This window comes from Notamacropus eugenii, chromosome 2 (assembly GCF_028372415.1).
Source record: "Notamacropus eugenii isolate mMacEug1 chromosome 2, mMacEug1.pri_v2, whole genome shotgun sequence".
In the NCBI taxonomy this organism is placed as follows: Eukaryota; Metazoa; Chordata; class Mammalia; order Diprotodontia; family Macropodidae; genus Notamacropus; species Notamacropus eugenii.
Genome location: NC_092873.1, coordinates 105,062,587 through 105,083,772, shown reverse-complemented (window position 1 = coordinate 105,083,772; position 21,186 = coordinate 105,062,587). Strand labels below are relative to the sequence as shown.

Here is a 21,186-nt window from a genome sequence, read left to right as displayed (position 1 = left end):
AACCCTGGGCAAGTCACCTAACCCCTATTTGTCTGAGTTCCTCATCTGTAAAATGAGGATGCACTGGAGAAGGAAATGGCAAAGCACTCCAATATCTTTGCCAAGAAAACCCCATGGCAGAGTCAGACTCTTGACTAAATAACTTCTGGATTTCAGTTCAAGTACACCATACTTACTCTCTCAGTTGTGTTATTAAAAATTAAAAAGATGAGAGACTTGGAAACAAAGACTAAAATATCAAGATCCTGTATCTGTCTTTAATATTCATTGACCTGGAATTCTCATAGAGATCTTTTAGTGCTCTGCAATTTGATTCTGAGATGATGAATTTTTTCTTTTTAAGAAAAAGTAACTGTTTTATTAAAAACTTAAAAACTTAACCCTGGACCTTCATACACCAACTATGTTTTTATAATAATGATTTACATTTAAATAAATTTCATTGCATAAGGCATTTTTCAGCCACTTCTAAATATTAAGATTCTTTGACCAGTCATTTTTTTCCTTTTATATGGATGTCATTAGTGTGTATTCCATTCTTCTGGTCCTGCTTTGTTTGCTTTACATTATTTCATAAAGGTTTTTCGAGATTTGTTTGTTTCTCATATTTGCTGTTCTTAAATGCACTGGAGAAGGAAACAGCAAGCCCCTCCAGTATCTTTGTCAAGCAAACCCGTAATAGAGTCACAAAGTCAGGCACAAGTGAAACAACTAAACAGATTCCATTCCACTAATATGTCCACAACCATTACACCATTATTGGACATTAAAGATGTTTCTAGGTGTGTGTGTGTGTGTGTGTGTACACACTTGCCACAGGTACATGAATACATACATTTGATTGTGTGATTACCTATATGTTACATACAACAGTCTAAGCAGAGAGAGCTCTTGTGTATTTATACACACACATAACAAGTTGAGGAGATAGTCTCACCTATAGAAGTTGTCAAGGGGTGTGATTATTTTTATGCTTGTGTATACTTAGACTACTCTCTAGTAATAGTCTTCATTTGTAAAGCAGCACTGAGTGAGTTTTTGTGTTCCTCTGCAGTCCCTTCAGCGTTGTTTTGTTGCTTCTAATAATATTTTGCCAACTTGAGAGGTGTGTGGTGGCACCTTAGAGGTGTTTTAATTTGCATGTTTAATTACTAATGAGGTTGAGTATTTTTTCAAGTGTTTACTGACAATTTGTATTTTGAAAATATCATTTATTTTTTATTATTTCCTTATCTATACATTCAGATGTCAAATCTGTCATGGATGGCGAGGCTTTAAATTTTAATCTCTGTGACTTTTTTTTTTTAGAAACTAGATGTTTTCTGGGAATTTTCCCTAGTGTTTTTATGGTAAAATTTTGAGTGGGTATGTTTCTCCTTTGTTTTCTTTGCTCTTGTCAGAAATACCTCCCGAAGTGACATTTTTTCAATGATTAAAAACTTCATGGAGCCAGGGTATCATCTTATCAGCTTTCCCTCCCATTCAGGGATGGAGGCTGTGACTGACTTATCACCAGCTATGAGATACTGACCTACTTTTAAATCTAACAGAGGGATCAAATGAGATCATGTGTGTAATGTACTTTGCAACCTTTAAAGCCCTCTAAATGATTAAAAAAGCATTTATTAAGTGTTCACCATGTGCAAAGCCTTGGGATACAGATACAGAACAAGACAGTCTTTACCCCCATATGTTCTTATCGCTTATGGTCTTTATTTTTCAATCAATAAATGTTTATTAAGCACATACTATATGCACAGCACTATGTTAAGAACTGGGGTTACAAAAAGGGGCAAAAGACAGTCCTTGCCTTACAATCTAATGTAATTTAAAAAAAAAAGAAATTCTTGTAACAAATATGTATGGTAAAACAAGACAAATTCCTTGTTGGCTATATACAAAAATATGCATGTCTCATTCTGTACCCTAAGTATATCACCTCTCTGTCAGGAAACTACAAGGCTAAAAGAGCTTACATTCTAATAGGAGGAGACAATATTCATAGGAAGTGATGGCCAAAAAAAAAAAGGGGGGGACTTTGGTATAGGCTACAGGAATGATTAGTGGAGATATAGGGGAGTCCATTGACATATACCTCCCAGCAGCAGTAACAGGGTTGATTTGATCATGATTCTAAGAGCTGGAAGCAGGCATGATGGCAGGAGAGAAAATGGACAGGGAATAGGGAATCAAGTGAAGCATGGCCGGTAGCCTGAAATTATTGGTCAGATGGGGTGCAATCCCTAATCAGTACAACAGACCTTTATGGTGAAAATTCAAAGGATAATTGGGTTAAAATCTCCCTGTCTTAAGAGAAGATGGAAAGTCTCTACATGCTTGGGGCCCTGCATGGGGGAAGCAGTCACTACTGTGGTCAGCAGGGTCCCAGGGCAGAGCTTTTGGAGATGAAAGAGTTAGAAGGGTTGGGGAACTTCCAGGGTGTTGTCTCTGGTCCTGAGTGAGAGAAGATGTGTGAGAAGGGAGCAAAGACTTCTCAACCCCCTTCTGGAAAAGAATAAATTCCAGCCCTTTCCAAAGCCTTCCTCATCTAAAGGTGTTCCTAGGAAACCCTGCATTTTCCTCCAATATTCACTTTTACTTTTAATAATTATTAACATTATTTTCAGGATTGTAGATGTTATATACGCTCTCTTTCTTACCCAGGTGTTCAGCTCCCGGCAAGCACTGAATGGCCATGCCCGCATCCATGGTGGTACAAACCAGGTGGCCAAAGCCCGGTGCTCGGTTCCCTCTACAAAGCAGAAACAAGGTGCCCATAGTGGTTACTGTTCTGTGAAGAGCTCACCAGCACATAGCACTGCAAGTGGTGAGACTGACCCAACCACTGTCTTCCCGTGCAAGGAGTGTGGGAAGTAAGTAAGACTAGGCTCAACAGATTAAATTCTCTCATTGTGCTGGATTCGGTTCTCATTTTTCAGTAAGATCCTAGATTAAGAAAGTGGTGGGCGCTCTTCAGCCAGGAAAGAGGAAGGCTGAGTCAGGCTCACATTTGAAGTCAGCAAATATTCTTCTCAAATTTTGTTTCTAAAATTTTTATTAATGCCATTTGTTCTTCCTTTACATTCATTTCTAGATAGATACCTCCTTCCCTCTTCATAACCAGTAGGCCATCTTGCATGGGAAGTTTTTTTTTTTAATTAATTAATTAATTTTTAGTTTTCAACTTTCACTTCCAGAAGATTTTGAATTCCAAATTTTCTCCCCATCTCTCACCTCTGTCCATCCCAAGACATCATGCATTCCAATTACTCCTTGCCCCAATCTGCCCTCCTTTCTATCACACCCCTTGCTTCTCTCATTCCCTTCCCCTCTATTTTCTTGTAGGGCAAGATAGATTTTTGTACCCCGTTGCTTGTAGGTCTTATTTCCCTTGTATGTAAAAACAATTTTTAACATTCGTTTTTAAAACTTTTGAGTTCCAACTTCTCTCTCTCCCTCCCCACCCATCCCCACTGAGAAGGCACACAATTCTATATAGGTTATACATGTGTAGTTACGCAAAACACTTCCGTAACAGTCATGATGTGAAAGACTAACTACATTTCCCTCCATCCTATCCTGTCCCCCATTTATTCTATTTTCTTTTTTGTTCCTCCTCAAAAGTATTTACTTCTAATTACCCCTTCCTCCCATTTGCCCTCCCTTCTATCATACGCCCTACCCCCCACTTATGCCCTTCCCCACTACTTTCCTGTAGTGTAAGATAGATTTTCATACCAAATTGAGTGTTCATGTTATTCCCTCTTTAAGCCAAATCTGATGAGAATAAGGTTCACTCTTTCCCTCTCACCTCTCCCTTCTTCCCCTCCATTGAAAAAGCTTTTTCTTGCCTCTTTTATGTGAGAAATAATTTACCCTACTCTGTTTCTCCCTTTCTCCTCCCAAAATATTCCTCTCACCCCTTAATTTTATTTTTTTTAGATATCATCCCTTCCTATTCAACTCACCCTGTGCCCTCTGTCTATATGTATATAATCCCTCCAACTACCTTATTGAGTATTGAGAAAATATTGAGAAAAGTCTCACAAGTTACAAATATTATCTTTCCTTGTAGGAATGTAAACAGTTCAACTTTAGTAAGTGCCTTATGATTTCTCTTTCCTGTTTACCTTTTCATGCTTCTCTTGATTCTTGAATTTGAAAGTCAAATTTTCTATTCAGCTTTGGTCTTTTGATCAAGAATGCTTGAAAGTCTTCTATTTCATTGAATGTCCATTTTTTCCCATGAAGTATTATACTCAGTTTTGCTGAGTAGGTTCTTCTTGGTTTTAATCCTACCTCCTGTGACCTCCAGAATATCATATTCCATGCTCTCTAATCCCTTGATATAGAAGCTGCTAGATATTGTGTTATCCTGATTGTATTTCCACAATACTCAAATTGTTTCTTTCTGGCTCCTTGCAATATTTTCTCCTTGATCTGGGAGCTCTGGAATTTGGCTACAATATTTTTAGGAGTTTTCCTTTGGGGATCACTTTTAGGAGATGATCGATAGATTCTTTCAATATCTGTTTTCCTCTCTGGTTCTAGGATCTCAGGGCAGTTTTCCTTGATAATTTCTTGAAAGATGATATCTAGGGCTCTTTTTTTGATCATGGCTTTCAGGTAGTCCCATAATTTTTACATTGTCTCTCCTGGATCTATTTTCCAGGTCAGTTGTTTTTCCAGTGGGATATTTCACATTGTCTGCTGTTTTTCTTTGGTTTTGTTTTATTATTTCTGGGTTTTTCATAAAGTCATTAGCTTCCATTTGCTTCATTCTAATCTTTAAGGAATTATTTTCTTCAGTGAGCTTTTGGACCTCCACAACTGGTCAATTCTGCTTTTTAGGGCATTTTTCTCCTCATTGACTTTTTGGGTCTCTTTTGCCATTTGGGTTAGTCTATTTTTTAAGGTGTTATTTTCTTTATCATTTTTTGGGTCCCCTTTAACAAGCAGCTGACTCTGTTCTCATGATTTTCTTGCATTACTTTCATTTCTCTTCCTAATTTTTGCTTTACTTCCCTTACTTGATTTTCAAAATCCTTTTTGAGCTCTTCTATGCCCTGAGACCAATTCATATTTTTCTTGGAGGCTTTGGATGGAGGAGCTTTGACTTTGATGTCTTCTGTTTGCATGTTTTGTCCTTGTCACCAAAGTAAGATTCCAAAATCTGATTCCTTTTCTGGTTTTTGCCCGTTTCCCCAGCCATTTACTTGACTTTTTAATTCTTTGTCAAGGTAGTTCTCTGCTTCCATTGGGGTTGGGGAGGTATACTATCAGCTGCCCGACTCCCTCCACAATCTGTGGGCCTAGAGCTCCAGAAACAGCCTCTACTGCTGCCTCTGCTGCTCCTGCTATGGGCTCTGCCACCCACTTCACCTCCCTGGGGCTGGAGCAGGACCATGCTATTCTTTCATGTGCTACTCTTTCACACAGGTGTCACAGGTTTTTTCCACTGACATTTCAATTTGCCCTCCACATTTTGGGGTTGTGAAGTCTGGAAACCACTACAGGTTCCAGAGATTCAGTTCCCCTTAGGCCTGCTCAGGTCCCATCTGTGCTGGCGCAGCCCGCAGCTGAACTGCATTCCAGCGTGCCACGATAGATGCTTCCTGTTGACCTTCCGCACTGTCTTGGCTGTAGGTTTGCTTCACTCCATCTTTCTGTGGGTTCTGTAGCTCCAGAATTTATTTAGAGTCATTTTTTACAGGTATTTGGCTGGACTTGAGGGGAGAGCTCTAGCAAGTCTGTGCTTCTACTCTACCATCTTGTCTCTGCCCTGTGATGACAAATATTTTTTTTTTAAAAAATAGCAGTTTTACAAAACCAACCAATGCATTGGCTGTCTCTGATAGTACTGTCAGTGTTCTACAATCCCATGTGGTTGCATAATAGGACCTGAAGCAGGAAGTTCTGAGTTCAAATTCAGCCTCAGAAGCATACTAGTTGTGTCATCTTAGGCAAGTCATGTAACCTTTGTTTGCCTCAGCTTCCTCAACTGTAAAATGGAGATAATAGTAGTACCTACCTTGCAGGATTCTTGTGAGGAACAAATGAGGTAGTAATTGTAAAGGGCTTAGCACAGTGCCTGGCACATGGTAGGTGCAATATGTTTTATATAAATATAAAAAGTTATATAAATATTTATAAATGTCTGAATTAATGAGGAGGTTCCTTGTCTTGTGTCTTCTTTAGGGTCTTGCTTGATCATTATTATTAAATATCACTCAGTTTTGTTCATTGTCAACTAACCTTAATTATACACAGAGCATTATGGTAGACTCCAAGAAAAAGGTAAGGACTAATAAACTGAAGTTCTTGCTCTCATTAATCTAATAGTGGTGAAATAAAACTGGTAGATAGATGTATTATAGTAGAATGTAAGGCATCCTGAATGCAGAAGGTAAAAGGGCTCCTGTTCAGAAGAAGGAAAGCTCATTGCTACTGACTAAAGGATCCAGGAAGATTTCATTGAGGGGCTTAGGGAGGAGTTTGAATTTGGCCTTGAAGGATTATTGTAATAGGCAGTGGTGAGGGTAGGCTTGGAATGAATGAGGACAGAATTTTTCAGGCATAAAGAACTATAGAAACAGAGCTTGGAGGCAGGAACAGGCAGGCCTTGTAAGGAGTCCAGGATCTTTGAAGTTCTGAGTGTGACTTAGGTTAGATCAGTGTAGTCCGTGATAAGATTAGAAAGGTAAGGAGGCTACAGATTGTTGAGGTCCTTGAATGCCATACTAGAAATCATGGAGGGTTGAGGGGAACGCACAACTCAGGACACCCTAGCACCAGGTCCCTCCTTGAGAGTTGTGAAGGAGGTTAGTTTTGGGGGTAAATGAAAAGGCATAGGGTATTTCTTTGTGAGTTAACCCATGGAATTTGTTACTCCCATGAGAAAGTATCATTTAAGAACTGCAGCAGACCACAGAGGGCTTGAAATGAATTCAAAGAGATAGTTTCATCATAAGTTATTAAGAGAGAGACAGGTATGTTTGGGTTACATCCCTGACTTCTGGATGTTGGTGCCAAAAAGAACAATGAGAATATGTGTTCCTGGGTCTGTTGGATTTTAAACCTGATCCCAGGCAGCAGTTTGGTGTTACATGTACCCTGACAGGGAGAGGAGTCTCAGGGGATATGGATGTGATTACAAGAGTGGACCTCTTCAGTCAGAGTCAGAAGCAGCCCAACCTGACTCCAGATTTGGTATGAGTGGGAAAATCACAGGAGAGGACTTGGGCTGGATGAGCCTTGGGCTTTTTATTTTCCATTCATGCTGCAACCCATCTATGTCTACTCAAGTCATCATGTGTAACTTCACAAGAGTTCCCATAGACCACCTAGTCATGAAAGTAGAAAGCCCTATTATAGGTCTGTGAGAACCAGCCATTCAAGGAAAATACTCAACAAAGAAATGGGAGTAGAGGGAGTGGTAGGGAGGACAAGAGGCAAGGAGATAAAAGTGGTAGAAATTAAGAATTTCCTTGCTCCACAGTGCTCAGGATAGTACTACTGCCTTGTAGGGGAGCCCCTCTCCACTTTTGGATAGCTAGAATTATTAGGAATTACTTCAAGCCTTAATCTGCCTCTGCAGTTTCCACCCAGTTTTCCTCATTCTGTCCAATAGAACTAAGCAGATTAAGTCTACCTCTTCTTCCATGTGACAGCACTTCAGATGTGTGGAAGCATTTATTATGTGTCCCCTTTCCCACATTCTTCTAGCCTTCTGGCTAAAAATTCCCAGTTCTTTCAGGGCCTTCGCCATTCTTGCTGCCCTATCCATTGATCTTCAGTTTATCAAGGTCCTTCCTAAAATATAGCACCTAGAGTAGAATATAGATGTGGTCAGAGCAGGGCACAGTGTATAGCCAAACTCCATAGTCCTAGACAGTATACACCTTTCTTAGGTGCAACCTAAGGTATCTTAGAGGACATCTCTCTCATTTGACTTATTAAGCTTACAGTATGCTAAAAAATCCTAGCTTTTTTCATACAAACTTCTGTCTAACCCTGTGACCCTATGTCAGGTTTATTATTTTGGAAACAATATGTACAACTTTACATTTGACCCATTAAATTTCATCCTTTTAAAATTGGTGCAGTGTTCTATCTTGTCAAGATATGGAACCTCAAATTTGTCATCTTACGTGTTAGCTATAGTTCTCAGGTTTGTGCCATCTACAGATCTTCTGATCACCCTGCCATCTGTGTATTTATCTTAATCATTGATAGAAATGGTAAACAGAGTAGGATCAAGCTCAGATCACTAGGAAGGACACTCCACTGGACAGCTCCTAAGCTGGACTATTGCCATTAATGATGGCATTTTGGGTCCAGCCAGTTGGCTAATTCTGCCTACCATTGCTGGAATCTAGCTGCATTTCTCCACCCTTTACGCAAGAATTGCAGAAGGCATTGTCAATTAGTTTGCTAAAAATCAAAATTAACTAAATGAACCACATTTTGTAGAACTACCAATTAGTAACCCTGTCCAAATAAATAGAGTTGACCTATTCTTTCTTTTTTTATTTAAAAAAGTTAACTTTTTCATTATTTTCTTTTATATCACTCATTTCCCCAACACAAACACACTTCCCTTGTAACAAATACCAAGTAAGTAAAAACCTACTGATAAGATGACTATGTCTAAGAACATAAACATTTTATGCCCATAATTCCCTGAAGGAATTATGAACTATATTCTGAGACCAAGATATTCATTATGAATAATGAGTTCACCTTCCTGTTAACATGATTTTCGTTTATATTATTGTGCATATTGTTTTTCTGGTTTTGCTTTCTCCAATCTGGGTCAGTCCATGCAGGTCTTCATATGTTTCTCATAGCATATGACTGAATTTAACTAAAGGCAGCTAGATTGTTGAGTTGTTTCAGTCATGTCCAACTCTTTGTGACTCCATTTTGGGATTTTCTTTGCAAAGATACTGGAGTGGTTTTCCATTTCCTTCTCCAACTCATTTCACTGACAAGAAACTGAGGCAAACAGGGTGAAGTGACTTCCCAGGGTCACATAGCTAGTAGGTATCTAAGGCTGGATTTGAACTTGTGAAGATAAGTCTCCCTGATTTCAAGTTCAGTGCTCTATCTACTGTGCATTGAACTCAGAGCTAGTAAAATCAGAGTTCAAATCCAGTCTTAGACACTTACTAGCTCTGTGACCCTGGGCAAGTCATTTAACCTCTGTCTACCTCAGTTTGCTCTTATATTAAGTAAAGATATTAATAGTACCTACCACCCACGTTTGTTGTGAGGATCAGATGTGATGATGTTTGTAAAGTACTTTTCACACCTTAAAGCACTCTGTAAATGCTAACTTTCATTATTAACTATGACCTTTACTTTATGATGTCTGTTACTTTGAGACTGGATTGAATTTGTCATCTCTGTAGCAAAGCAACCTTTTCGTTATTGCTGCTGTTTTCCCCCATCACTGAGGACTGAAAGGTAAAGGACAGAAAATAGCCATGAATTATGTCTAAGGTGGTAGCTTTCTACGCTATAGTAACGACTGTCAAAGTGGAATCTTTATTTGAATGACCTCAGTGCACTGAGAAGGACTCCTAGGTTTGGACCTGTTTTTCTCTAAAAGGGGCAAATGTCTTGATGGCTGGAGGCAGGTCATATTTTCTATCTGAAGTGTTTATTATAACTAAAAGAATGATAATAATGGAGAAGGCAGTATGATGTAAAGGATAAAGCCAGCTTTGGAGTCAGGAAGACCTGGGCTCAAGTCTTATCTGTGCCGTATACTGGTTTTGTCACAAGAGGCAAGTTTCAGTACTTTTGGCAGCTCTCCAAGATATGAGAAGTTATAGTCTGAGTTGTTGATCTCTATCCATGAGGGAGTTTCCATATTGAGAGATTTCCCTACACTTGTTAAAATCATAGGCCTGCCTCAAAATAATAGCGTTAAAGTTTGCAACATGCTTTTACCTTTGTTTTCTCATTTGAGTCTCCCAAATAATTCTGTGTAGGTTTCATTTTCTCCATCTTACAGATGAGGAAACTGAGGCTCAGAGAATATGATGGTCATGTTGTTAGTGAGTATCAGAGGTGGGATGTGAACCCAGGTCTTCCTGACATCAAGTCCAGTACTCTGTCCATGGTACTGCCATCAATAAAGACAAATAATCAAATAAACTTACAAAAATAAGGAATAAAATCTTACCTGGATCTCTTAGCATTTAACAGAGTAGAATCAAACAAATGCATTCTGTCTGATTTTCTTTCATTTTTTGTCTTTGTTTTTATATTTTAGATAAGTCAGTACTTGGAGTCAATGTCTATTACAGTTCTGGTACTGTTGATATCACATTAGCACTTCAGATAGGACTCGTATTCCTAATACTTTTTTTCCTTACATGGCAGATATATAGTGGCCTTGACTGGACTATTGTCTCTTCTTTTCCTCCTCTTAGCTCTTCTTAGCCTTCCAGATGGGGACAAAGGACAGTTTTAGTGGCACGATCCAAAAACCTTATTTTTGACTTTCAAGTGGTTATATGCCCTTCATTTTGGTCTCCAACGTAACGTCGTTACCACCATGTACCCTGAACACAGAATCAGCCCTGATTCTGGATGACACCTCCATGATTCCCAATACATTTTAGCCCCATCATTTCCTGTACATCTACTGCTTTGTCTACAGGGAAAGCAAGGAAAGCGGAGGCATATTAAGAAAAGGGGGGAGGGGGAAGACGCTTCAGAGCTCAGAAATAGAGAGCCTTTTAAACACCTCCCCCCACCATCACAAAGGAGGATCTAGAGATGCTCTCCATCTGTAGAGGCAGCTGTGGTAGAGTAGAAATATCCCTGGGTTCTAGACTCAGCTCTTCTATTGACTACTCATGTGCCCCTAGAAATGTACAGAGGCTCTTTGGGCTTCAGTTTCCTGCTTTGTGAAGAGGATAGAATTAGATTTCTGATCTACCTCCTTCAGCTCCAACACTGTAGGATTCCAAGATTGTAAGGCAACACTTCATGTACTGAGTGTTGGGAAAATCTAATCTTTAAAAACAAAAAAAATTTTTAAAAGAAGATGCCTTATTGATGCCTCTTTAGACAACCCTGTCAATTTTGAATTAACTCCCTACCCTTTTGTTATTGGCTACTCTCTTATAACAAAGAGGAAAACAAGCAAAAACAATTACTATATTCATCACATATACAATACCAGCAAGATAATATGGCAAAAATAACATGAGATCTGGAGTCAGTAGGCCACAGGCTCAAATTCCATCTCTGATCCTTGAGATCATATATCAAAAGCTAGAAGAGACCTCAGAGTCTCCAGCACATACTCCAGCTTCCTCATTTTTTATATGAGGGAACCAAAGTCCAGGGAGGTGCTTTGCCCTAGGTGACAAAGGTAGGATGTTAGTATATAGGTCCTCTGATTGTCCAGCTAGTGTGTTTTCTGTTATACTTTTCAGGCCAGTTAACCTCCCTAAGTCTGTGAGGTCCCATTCCACCTCTTGATCTATGGCCTTATAACAGATACAGTATTCTTCTCACCGTTCCTCCTGCCTGGAGAATGGCTATACAAGTTGTGGTGTATGATGTGATGGAATACTATTGTATTATAAAAAATAGTGGGGGAGAAGGAGAGTGGTTTCAGAAAATCTGGGAAAGACATCTATGAATTGATGAAAAGTGAAGCCAGCAGAACCAGGAAAACACTGTATACAGTAACAACGATCAACTGTGAAAGGCTTAGCTGTTCTTATCAATACTGTAATCCAAGACAATTCCAAAGGACCCATTTTGAAAAAAATGCTACCCACCTCCAAAGAGAGAATTGATGAACTCTGGCATTTTATTTCTCTTGCCTTTTTCTTTTTTTGGTAACATAGATGTGTTATATGGAAATAAATTTTGCATGACTTCATGTATAATTGATATCATAATGCTTGCCTTCTTAATGGTTGGGGGAGGGGTTGGAGGGAAGGAGAAAATTTGGAACTCAAAATTTTAAAAAATGAATGGTAAAATTTAAAGTATAATTATTATTTTTTTTAATTCTCCTTCCTCTCGGCTGAGAAAAGGGGCGATATGGAAAAACCTAATCTCTTTGTGAGCCTCATTAGCCTGTCTGTGTCTGCCTTGTATCACAGGGTGTTTTTCAAGATCAAAAGCCGTAATGCTCACATGAAGACACATAGACAACAGGAGGAACAGCAGAGGCAAAAAGCTCAGAAAGCTGCGGTCGCCGCTGAAATGGCAGCCGCTATTGAAAGGACTACTGGGCCAGTGGGACCCGGGTTGATTCCCCTGGACCATCTGAATTTAATAAAACATGTGGAGGATGTTGACATTCTCAGTGATGATGTCGTCCAGGAGTTGGGAGATGTCATCCAAGAGACTGAAGTTGTGGACACAGACCTCCTCTTGGACGATGACGCCACTCTGCTGCAGGGTGACACAGAACTGTAAAGAATTCTATCTCCCTGAGAGACAATTGGGACCCTTGGCACTCTTCTTACTGGTCAGGAATCCATGACTGTCTGCATTATTTGTAACCATTTTAAACTACCTGTTTTAAAGGAGTTCTTTTTATTCAGGTCCAAAAAAAACCGAAAAATCTTTATTTTTTCCCTTTTTTTAAAAAAATTTTTTTTTTGAGGGGGGTGGGAGGGAAATAAATAATTGGCACAGATTATCTTTAAGAAATGTTTCATCTGGGTTATGTACTCATGAGTTCACTCCTGACGGCTAGTGAAGGTGGGCCTGATCTTTCCATCTCCATTTCCCTCCCAAGATGTTTCATGGGAAAGATCTCAAGTCTCAGGCATCAAGTTCACTCTTTACCCAAAGCTTCTCATGTCCCTGGAGGGCACTACAGATTTAGGTGGGGAGACTCAGGCCATGCTTTTCCAGGCATTTGCAAGAGTCCATGTTCCACTGTCCCATTGCATCTTTGCAACTGGATGCAGTGGTAGTAAATTGGGCAATAAGGGCCCTTTTTTGTCATTGTTCCTTCATACACATCCTTGGATAAGTTAAGCCAATGTGAATGAAGGCCCATCTTCACACTGCCTTTCTTGTAAATGGTGGTTCTCTTTACAGGAATCAAAGTGCTATGTATTCTCAGGCTTCTCTCCATCAGGGTTCTTAATAAGGCAGTAGTTTACCATTCCCCCAGGTGGGAGAACAGAGCTGATGCTTCTGTGGGTGGAGCCCACTTGGGATTAAAATGCTGCTTGTTAGGAGGGCCACATTTGGTGACTCTGACCTCACTGGTGACAGCTACTGTGGTGTTAGAAGGGGTGAGGGGAATCGCAGGCTACATGCCTACTAGAAGTACGAGGTATACTGATATAGCAGGTTGGGAGTTCTTCCATTTGTAGAGAGGGGGAGAGAGTAGTGGACTTGCTAAGGTGAGGAGTTGTCTTAGGAAACAGACTTTTCTTTGTAGAACAAGGTAGCTGATAGGTTCATATTCCTTTTAGTACCACTGTTCACACTCAACAGAGGAGCCCAAAACAAGACCATTTAGAAGTACTGTGAAAACTCATTAGGATTTAGCTTGGACTCACAGATGCTGGACTGAAGTTTACCTCTACACTATCTATAGGATAGGGAAAGGCTTTGCCAAGCCAACTAGGTCATAAACTAGGGAAATATTGAGTGAAGAAGGTCCATGGTGATTCCACTACACCCCTTTGGCCACAGTGTTCTACCATTCAGACCCAGAATATGCTTAGTAGGAATGATTTACTAAAGTAATTTTTGGGGTTCTCTCAAGACGCAGCTGGGCTCCCCCTTCCCTTGACCCTGACAGCAGTGTTACTGTGCATACTTGAAAGTAATAAATCGTCAATTCTTTTACAAATAGTTTATATAGCTCAGATACTTTTCCACTTCAGACAAGACAGATCGTCTTCCACTATACCTGGGGAAACTAGGGACGTTCCAGGATTGGGACCCAATCTGGTAGGCAACAGTGTTCTCACAGACAACCACTGTAAAGTGAATGCCATGTGACTTTTTCAACCTTTTTAGAGTTGTCTGGCCTTCTTTCTTCCCACCCATCTTCTCTCATTCTTTATTTCTGAGGTCCTTGGTTCCTTGTGCTGATCCAGTGGGTAATGTACCCCCCCTTGGCATTGAATAGGATTAGAGAGAGAGAGTAAGGGGGTTTCAGAAGAGAAGAACCTGGCCACTTTTCATAGTGGCCTTTCAACACTCCTTCCCCCCCCCCCCCCAAGGAAAAGCCAGCCAAGGTCTTTTATCACACAGGCAGCTTGTCCTCATTCCTGGCTTATGCACAAAAGCCTCAGAGCATAATGACAGTTATAAGCAAATGAACAAATGAGCCTTGTTTCGATCAATTGTGCTTTTTAAAAAAAATGGAATTTCCTAGTTTCCCTCTCCCTCTGCTTAAAATATATATGTATAGTTGTATGTCATTCATTGCCATTTCAGATGGGTTTTGAAGCCTCAGATTTCATGCATCTTTTAAATGAACTTTTTTTCCCTTGCATGTGTTGAGGGATTTCTGGCAGTCTCCCCATGTTGTAAAACCATTACAAAACTATTCAACCCAGGACCGTTCATGTCATGGGTGTCATGGTTGGACCAACTGATACCTCCAGGCCAGTCATGCCCTTGTGTGAATAGAGCCCCAGGTGTCTAGTAGGATGGTTCAAGGGTGGCCCTGTTTCTGGGTCCAAGGTCACAGCAGTCTCTGGGATCTGAAAGTCTGTCTGTCAAATAAAACATACAGAAAGACAGTGAGGGCATTCCTTCTATTTAGAAGATGACCCACATGTCCCAGTTTTCAACATTAAAGAGACAGAACTCAGAAGGCACAATTTTATTTAACTTTCCTCTTAGTTCCACATAATTCTGTTGATGTTTAAATAACCAAAGAATTCTCCCCTCACAGACAGATGGGTCCAGTTCCTGAATTGGTATTTCCTGATCATTTATACATAAAAGAATCAAATTCATATTAAAAGAATGCACTTACCTTTCTACTTTTATTTTTCATTAAGGAAAAAAAAAATATTCTGCCTGCATCGATATCTTGTTTTGGCTTCTTCCCCCTTAAAAAAAAACCCCAATAAACAACACTTTTTCACTTTTAATGGTTAATGTCTTCAACAAGGTTGCTGTTTACTCTCAGATGTTTTCTCCGGTGAATCTAGTCCTCTTTGAGAAAGCTTGTACAGAAAAAGTTAACAGATATATTTTATGGAAAAAAAAAGCCCATCTTATTTTCAGATATATTTAACTGCTGTTATATTTTATTAGCAGAAGGGTGTAAATATTTTCTAGGAGTTCTATTGTAAAGAAGAGTATTTTTGAAAAAAAAGTTTAATGTATTAAAAAGGAAAACAACATTTTAAAGCTGTGGTTACGTTCGGTTCCTGTTATTACTTCCTAATGTTCTGTTCTCAACGGCTCGCTTGCATGCCTTCTCCTTGCTGGATGTAATTTATTCGGGTTTGTGCCATTTTTGAGTTTGATTTCATGACCTTTGGTGTGTTTGGCTGTATTTTCCCAGCATGCAGTATACTTGGTACATTGCCAAAGCGCTTTGTATGACATATTCATAGTATTTCCTTTTGTGATGTGTTGTGTTTGTGTGTGTTTTTTTTAAAGAAAGAAAAAATAAAGAACTTTATGTCTCATTTCAGCCAAAACAGAACAGTGTTTTCTAGTGAATTTTATAATTACATTTTGCTAAAGATGTTCCTTGATATTTTTCTGCTTTTGTTAAGGCAAGCCAAAATTCTTTTAAATGGCTATGGGTTGCTTTTATTTTTTAAGCTTGAGGTTGGAAAGCAAAGTTATATATAAACATCTTATGTAACAAATAAAATGCTTTATGGACTGATCCTTTAAAAAGGTGCATTCCTTAAAAGGTAGGGGTTCTAAATTTTTTTTTAACCTGAATATGGGTTTTTGTAATTTAAAAGAAAGGACCATAGTATTTTTGGAGATGCCACACTTAAAGAAATGATAACTCCTTAACATTTTGATGGATTTTCAGAGAGAGAACTTAAAACACAAAACCTTCGAAGTCTAATCAGTGACCTCCAAATGTACATTTACATGGAGGTGGGGATGGGGGAGAGGATGGGGGCTGTCTTCCTATTTGTATTAACTTCCTGGTATTAGATGTCTGATAGATGGGACGACCATGGCAATATCGTTGGACTATTGGAAAGAATTTTTTTTGTTCAGTTGTTTTCAATTGTGTTGATTTTTCACAACCCCATTTGGGGTTTTCTTGGCAAAGTTACTGGAGTGGTTTACCATTTCCTTCTCCAGCTCATTTTACAGATTGGGAAACAGAGGCAAACAGGATGAAGTAAATTGCCCGGGGTGGCATTGCAATTAAGTATCTGAGCTGGATTTGAGCTCAGGAAGATGTCTTTCTAACTCCAGGCCCAGTGCTTTAGCCACTGCTCTACCTAGCTGGAGAGAAGAGAAATTTGGGGTGTACCAAACAACTTTAACTATATCAAACAACCCCTGTGTGACTCACAAATGTCATTGGCAGCCTGTGATGGAGCATCCTGGTTGGTGGCTACAGACAAACATTTGGAAAATAACCTTGGATGCACTGAATACTCTTGGAAAGATCCCTTTCTCAGGTCCAGGAGACTCATCTTGGAAAACGGCAAAATCATCTCAAGGTTAGTGTTTCTCAAATATTCTGATCTCAGAAGACCCTTTACACTCTTAAAAATTATAGCCATCAGTATTTATTATATTTGAAATTAAAACACATTTAAAAATATTTGTTCATATGTTTACATAGGTTTCATTTTTAGGAAAGATAATTATTTGCCAAAGCCAAAAAGAAATGAGAAGAGTAGTGTTGTTTTACATATTTTTGCAAGTCTTTTATATCTAACTTAATAGAAGACAACTGGATTTTCTTATCTGCTCCGTTTAGTCTGTTGGGATTTGTTGTTTTAGTTGATGTATGTAAAGAAAAATTGGTCTCACACAGGTACCTAATTGGAAAACAGGAATATTTTATTAGATAAATAACATTTTAGTATTATGAGAAAGTAATTTTGACCTTATGACCCCCTGGAAAGATCTCAAGGACTCTCAGGAATCTCTTTTCTAGTCTGGCTAATGGAGGCTGGGGAAGAGCAAAAAAAGCAGTGGGGTAGTCTGAGGGAGTGAAAAGTCCACAGCTAGGCAGCTATCCTGGGGAGCAGAACACTTAGGAAGACCTGAGTTGAAATACAGCCTCAGACACCTACTGCATATGTGACCCAAGGTAAGTCACTTAACCTCTCAGCTTCCATTGTCTCAACTATAAAATGAGGACAATAATAGCACCTTCCAGGGTTGTTATGAAGATAAAATGAGATCCTGTTTGCAAAGTACTTTGCAATTCTTAAAATGCTATATAACTGCTAGCTATTATTATTAATTTGTGATACCACTCTGATCTGTTTAGGTCTCATTTAGCATCTATTAGATATTTGGACACTACAGTTTGTCCAGAGGTGGCCAACCGAAATGGTGAAGGGCCTCTAGTGTAGGTCATATTCAGTAAACATTTATTAAGCACCTATTGTGTGTTAGGCACTGTGCTAAACCCTGGGGATACAAAAAAAAAAAAAAAGACAAAAGATAGTCCCTGCCCTCAAGGGGTTTATAATTTAAACATGCAAATACTATCTACAAACAAGCTATATACAGGATAAATAGGAAATAATTAACAGAAGGCACTAGAATTAAGAGATGTTATAATTAAGAGGTTAGGTGTAGGAGGTGGGATTTTAGTTGGGATCAATTGAAGGAATAGGACATGTTTAAGCTAGAGAAGGAAATACTCAGGAAAATAGCTGTCTTTAAATATTTGAGTGTCTACGGGGACAGCTAGGTGGTACAGTGGCTAGATCACTGGACGTGGAACCAGGAGGATGTAAGTTCAAGTTCAGCCTCAGAATCCAGTTGTGTGACCCAGGGTGAGTCATTTAACCTCTTTATGCCTTAGTTCATCATCTGTAAAATGGGGACAATGGAAATGGCATACCACACCTGTATGTTTTCCAAGAAAACCCCATGGACAATATCCATGAGGTCACATGGAGTTAGACACAACCGAACAACAACAGTGAGAAGGGTGTAGATGTGTTCTGTTTGGACCCCAGAGGAAGAGCTAGGAGGTTACAAAGCTTAATGTCAGAGAAAAGTCCCTAATCATTAGAATTATCTAAAAGTAGAATGGGAGACAGTAAAGATAATAGAATCCCCCTTCTTCATAGTCTTCAAACAGAGCCCGGATGATCACTTATAAGAAATAGAACAGTAGAGATTCCCTTCCAACTTTTAAATTCTATGATATTTTTCTCCCTGTGATTTGAGTATACTCATCTAAAGGATTCCATCTGCCAGTGTTCTTTCTCCTCTAGTAGAATCACAAAAAAGATGTCATAGATGACAAAATAACCTACCTAATGATGCACAGAACGTAAGCTCTTCATCATAATTTTAAATTCTGCTCCTCAAAAAATTTTGCAAAACTTGTACAACCTATATCAGATTGCTTACCATCTCAGGGAGAGGGGAGGGAAGGGAAGGAGAAAGAGAATTTGGAACTCAGAATTTTTAAAAAGTGTTAAAAATTGTTTTACCTGTAACTGGGGAAAAATAAAATATTGTTTAAAAAAGGACCCTTGCAATATACTCCTTTTTTTTTGGATTCTATTCTGCCTCCCAAATGCCTTTACTGTTCCCTAGGGAGTTCTGGGGGACTAACTTCTCCTGTCTTCAGCACTAGAGAGGCTTCTTGTGTGCAATAGCCAGTCCTACATAGAAGCTAGTTGCTGTCACCATTTTATTACCTTTTAATACCCAGTTATCTAGGGTAAAGGAAAACTGGGACCAATTTCCTCATCTGTAAAATCAGGACGTTGAACTATATAGCAAAGTCTCAATTAGTGTGAATGATGAATCCCCTGAAGTGGTCGTATGTATTCGTGTTTACACAACTTGAAATAATAATTATGTAAGATGTGGTAATTGGTTTCAGTGCAATGGAAATGTTGTGTGAAATTCAAATTAATGTAGCCACTTCAGGGGATTAATTATATGTACTAATTAGGACCTAGCTGTATTTCTAATGCCCCTTCATAGAATCACATACTAGAAAAAACCTCAAAGATCGCATAGTTCCACTTTCCCATTTTACAGATGAGGAAACAGAGGCAGGCATAGTGAGGCCTCAGGAGTAAACTGTATATCCAATGTGAGAAGTAATCCAGGGGAGACAACACTTTAAAGTTTGCAAAGGGATTTACTCATATTTAAGTCTCATTTTAGCCTTGGGAGGTAGATTCCTCAGTATCTTTACTTTTGAGATGCAACACTCTTTTCCTCGGCTACCACCTCCTCACTCTCAAGTCTGTCTTACAACTTGGGTTGGAGGAAGGTATAATAAATCAAGGCCTTTCACTGAAGCTGTTGGAATGAAGGTTCCTTGTGTTGGAGAAATTTTAAAATGAGGAGATGTGATCAGTTTCTCCTACTCAGTTCAATCCCTTCCTTTGGCAGTAAATGCCTCTCCAAATGAATGATTATGTGGTAACTCAAGCATCCTCACTTGAAGGGGAAAAGGAAACCCACACACAAGATTTACATGTCCAAAGGAAATTTATTAGAGCATATTCTTTACAGCTGGCTAGAAAGAGGAGTAGGATCCTGCTGTTCTCCAAATCTGTGTCCAGATTGGGGGGAGGATGGTTTGGCAGCTCCCCAGATGACCATGGTATGGAAACTTTCAAAAATCCTTCCTTCCTTCCTTCCTTCCTTCCTTCCTTCCTTCCTTCCTTCCTTCCTTCCTTCCTTCCTTCCTTCCTTCCTTCCTCCCTCCCTCCCTTCCTTCCTTCCTTCCTTCCTTCCTTCCTTCCTTCCTTCCTTCCTTCCTTCCTTCCTTCCTTCCTTCCTTCCTTCCTTCCTTCCTTCTCTGACATGTATTAGAAATGTTCCCTGCTTTTCTGAGGTTCTAGGCTAGTGATTAGTAGGAAGCAAATTGTTGTCTGCTACCTCTGCTTCCAGCTCTACACCTTAAAATCTTTGAGAGCAGAAATTCATTGAAGGAGATAAGGCAAGAGGGAGTGGAATGTTCCTTGATTTACTTATGGTTAGCTAACAAGAGGGTTAGGGAGGTTCTTATTTATGTTGCCAGGTAGAAACATTCCTATGAAGTTATTATGAGGAAAAAAGGAGATGTTTGTGTTTTTTTACTTATATTAGCATGAAAGCAAAAAGCAAGGACTAATTACTAAATACTTACAGAACGCATGCCAATTATCTGGCAGGTGCCAGGAGAGTGAACTCAAAATAAAAATTGAAGGGCTCATAGGATGTCTTAGGGGTTTTTTCTTTGGGATTCTATATGCAAAAGATTCGTTCAGATTCTATAGAGGAAGGGGAATAACTTTTCTCTATACAAAAATCCTAACAAAAGGGAAATGACCATAGAAATGTATGTATGATCATATATTCAATGGCAAACAATGTAAATTCTTTTACATTTTTCTATGAGGAAAGATAGTATGTACAATTACCAAAGTCTAAGAAGCAGGAAATTACATTCCTACATCATTATCGTCATTATCAAGAGGTATGGAGCTGTAGAGACACAGGTTCAACGTACTCTGGGGGTCTGAACTTGTAAAACTATTGCTCACAAGCCCCCACTGGTACACTTCATTTTTTGAGTCAGCCAGTAGACAGTTAACTCAAAGCAAAGGCATTTGCAGAGATGGCATAGCACAAATACTAGTAACAAAACATTCTCTCCTTAAACTTACGGTAGAATTTCCCACAACTACATCAGTGGGAGGGCTGTGTATATTCTAGTAGAGAGACACACACTTTGGAAGCCCAGATGACCAAGGCTAGTCACTTCTCTGGTACTTAAAGAACCTAGGTGTCCTTTCCCTTCCTATAGTTTCTTCATCCTATTTCCACTGGGTACCACATTTCTACCAGAATGGTTACTTAACTAGTCTGAGTGGGTCTGTTCCTTTCTGAAGCTCAACTCCCAATAACTGACTGACTCTCTTATAAACTCACATAGCCATTTCCTGTTTGGTAGTCAAAAGATATGAATAGGCACTTTTCAGAGGAAGAAATAAAAGTTAGCAATAGCCAAATGAAAAAGTGCTCTACATCATTAAT

At 39.1% G+C, this 21,186-nt stretch overlaps 1 protein-coding gene across 19 annotated transcripts in view; it reads left to right on the top strand.

Moving 5' to 3' along the window:
- TRERF1 (transcriptional regulating factor 1) overlaps window positions 1–15,671 on the top strand; it is a 334,655-nt gene extending 318,984 nt beyond the window's left edge. For all 19 annotated transcript variants that reach the window (XM_072642154.1, XM_072642161.1, XM_072642162.1 and 16 more), the window contains 2 exons: window positions 2,665–2,873; window positions 12,138–15,671. In XM_072642154.1, coding sequence (XP_072498255.1) covers window positions 2,665–2,873; window positions 12,138–12,456 — 528 coding nt within the window. In that variant the 3' untranslated portion in view covers window positions 12,457–15,671. The remainder of the gene's footprint in view (window positions 1–2,664; window positions 2,874–12,137) is intronic.
- Window positions 15,672–21,186: the final 5,515 nt, after the last annotated feature.